Source organism: Equus quagga, chromosome 22 (genome assembly GCF_021613505.1).
Source record: "Equus quagga isolate Etosha38 chromosome 22, UCLA_HA_Equagga_1.0, whole genome shotgun sequence".
Classification (NCBI taxonomy): Eukaryota; Metazoa; Chordata; class Mammalia; order Perissodactyla; family Equidae; genus Equus; species Equus quagga.
In genome coordinates, this window is record NC_060288.1 from 38146091 (window position 1) to 38147581 (window position 1491).

Genomic DNA, 1491 nt, shown 5'->3' on the forward strand with positions numbered 1-1491 from the left:
GATTTGTAGCTTTTGCACCAGCAGCCTGTGAAGGGTTCCTGCTCGGTTCCCAACCCTGGAGACATCGTCATAGATGTTTACCGCGTCCATAGGTGGAAAAAAATAGCATTTCATGTGAATTTGCATTTCCCTGATCACAATGAGTTGAGTATCTTCGTATTCTAGGGTTTGCTTCTTTTCTGAGACAAACCACACCTCGCGGACGTCTTCCTGGCCGCTCAGGGGCAGGAAGCCCTCGGCCTCGCTGACAGCCTTCGGCCCCGGACCGGAGGGGCCAGGACTGAGGGCCAGCGGGGCCGCGCGGGCCTCCCGCTCCCACGTCGGCGGGGCAGGTGCAGCCCCCGCCTGCTCTCCTCCTGGACCCCAGACTCCGAGGCGGACGCCCACAAAGCTCCCCTCCTTCGCCTCCCGGCGTCTGCGCACCGCCCGGGCGCCCGGCCGAGCCCAGGCCGCGGATGCACCTGCCTGCGGAGCCCGCTGCCCACGGCCCTCGGGTCAGCGCCCGGGGCCCGCCGGGGGGCCAGAGGGAGGGCGGCGCGGCCGAGAGCCCTTCTGACCCGCCTCGCTCCGCGGCCGCCCAGCAGACGTCCCCCGGGACGGAGCGACTGCAGAGGCAGCCGCCCGCGCGTCATTCTGGGGCCGGAAGCCGAGCTGGAACCGCGACCCGGACCACGCGCAGCCTGCCCCGCGGGCAGACGGCCGTGCGCATGCGCATGGCGGCGGGCAGCGGTTGCCAAGGTGACCGGAGCCCAGGCCGCCCCGCCCCCCGCGCCGCAGCCCTGCGGACATGGCCGCGCCCACCGCCGGGGGTGAGGGGTCAGCTCCGGGTCGGGGTCGGCCGGGGGAGACCGGGGCCCGGGGTAAGGAGGTCCCGGGGTGAGGTGATCCTGGGGTGAGAAAGAGCCGGGCCTGAGGGGGTCCCGGGGTGAGGGGGTCCTGGGGTGAGGGGCGACCGGGGACCAGGGGTGAGAAAGGGCCGAGTATCAGGGGGTCCTGGGGTGAGGGGAGGGCCAGGGTGAGGGGGTCCCGGGGTGAGGGGGGCCGTGGTGAGGGGTTCCCGGGGTGACGGGGGCCGGCTCGGGCTGAGGGGCCAGCGTTTGAGGGTCCGGAGGTGAGGCCCCCGGGGCGGAGGCTGTGCGCGGAGGGGGCCTGGCCTGGCCGGGAGGGGGCGGTGACCTCGTCGCGGGGGCGCTGCGGTGGGCGGTGACCTCGCTGGGAGGAGGGGCTGGCCGGGGCGGTGGAGGCGGGGGCATGGTGGTCTGGTCCGGAGGTGGGTCCGGGTGGGTTTGGGGGCGGGGGCCCGGTCAGGGGGGCCGGCCCGGGGGGGGCCGTATGGAGGGCGGCCCCGCCCGGCCCCACTGGCCGCGTGCCGGTCCGCAGGAGCCGCCGCCGAGTGCCCGCCGGCCGGCCGCGGAGGCGCGCGGACGCGGGGACGCACGGACGCGAGCCGGGCCGCAGCATGTGGAAGCTGGGCCGCGGCCGGGTGCTGCT

General features: G+C 74.5%; 1 protein-coding gene across 1 annotated transcript in view; it reads left to right on the plus strand.

The window, feature by feature from the left end:
- The first annotated feature begins 455 nt into the window (after positions 1-455).
- TDRP (testis development related protein) overlaps positions 456-1491 on the plus strand; it is a 54886-nt gene continuing 53850 nt past the window's right edge. Inside the window, exon 1 of the mRNA XM_046648455.1 lies at positions 456-860. Within this exon, the coding sequence (XP_046504411.1) occupies positions 456-860 (405 nt within the window). The remainder of the gene's footprint in view (positions 861-1491) is intronic.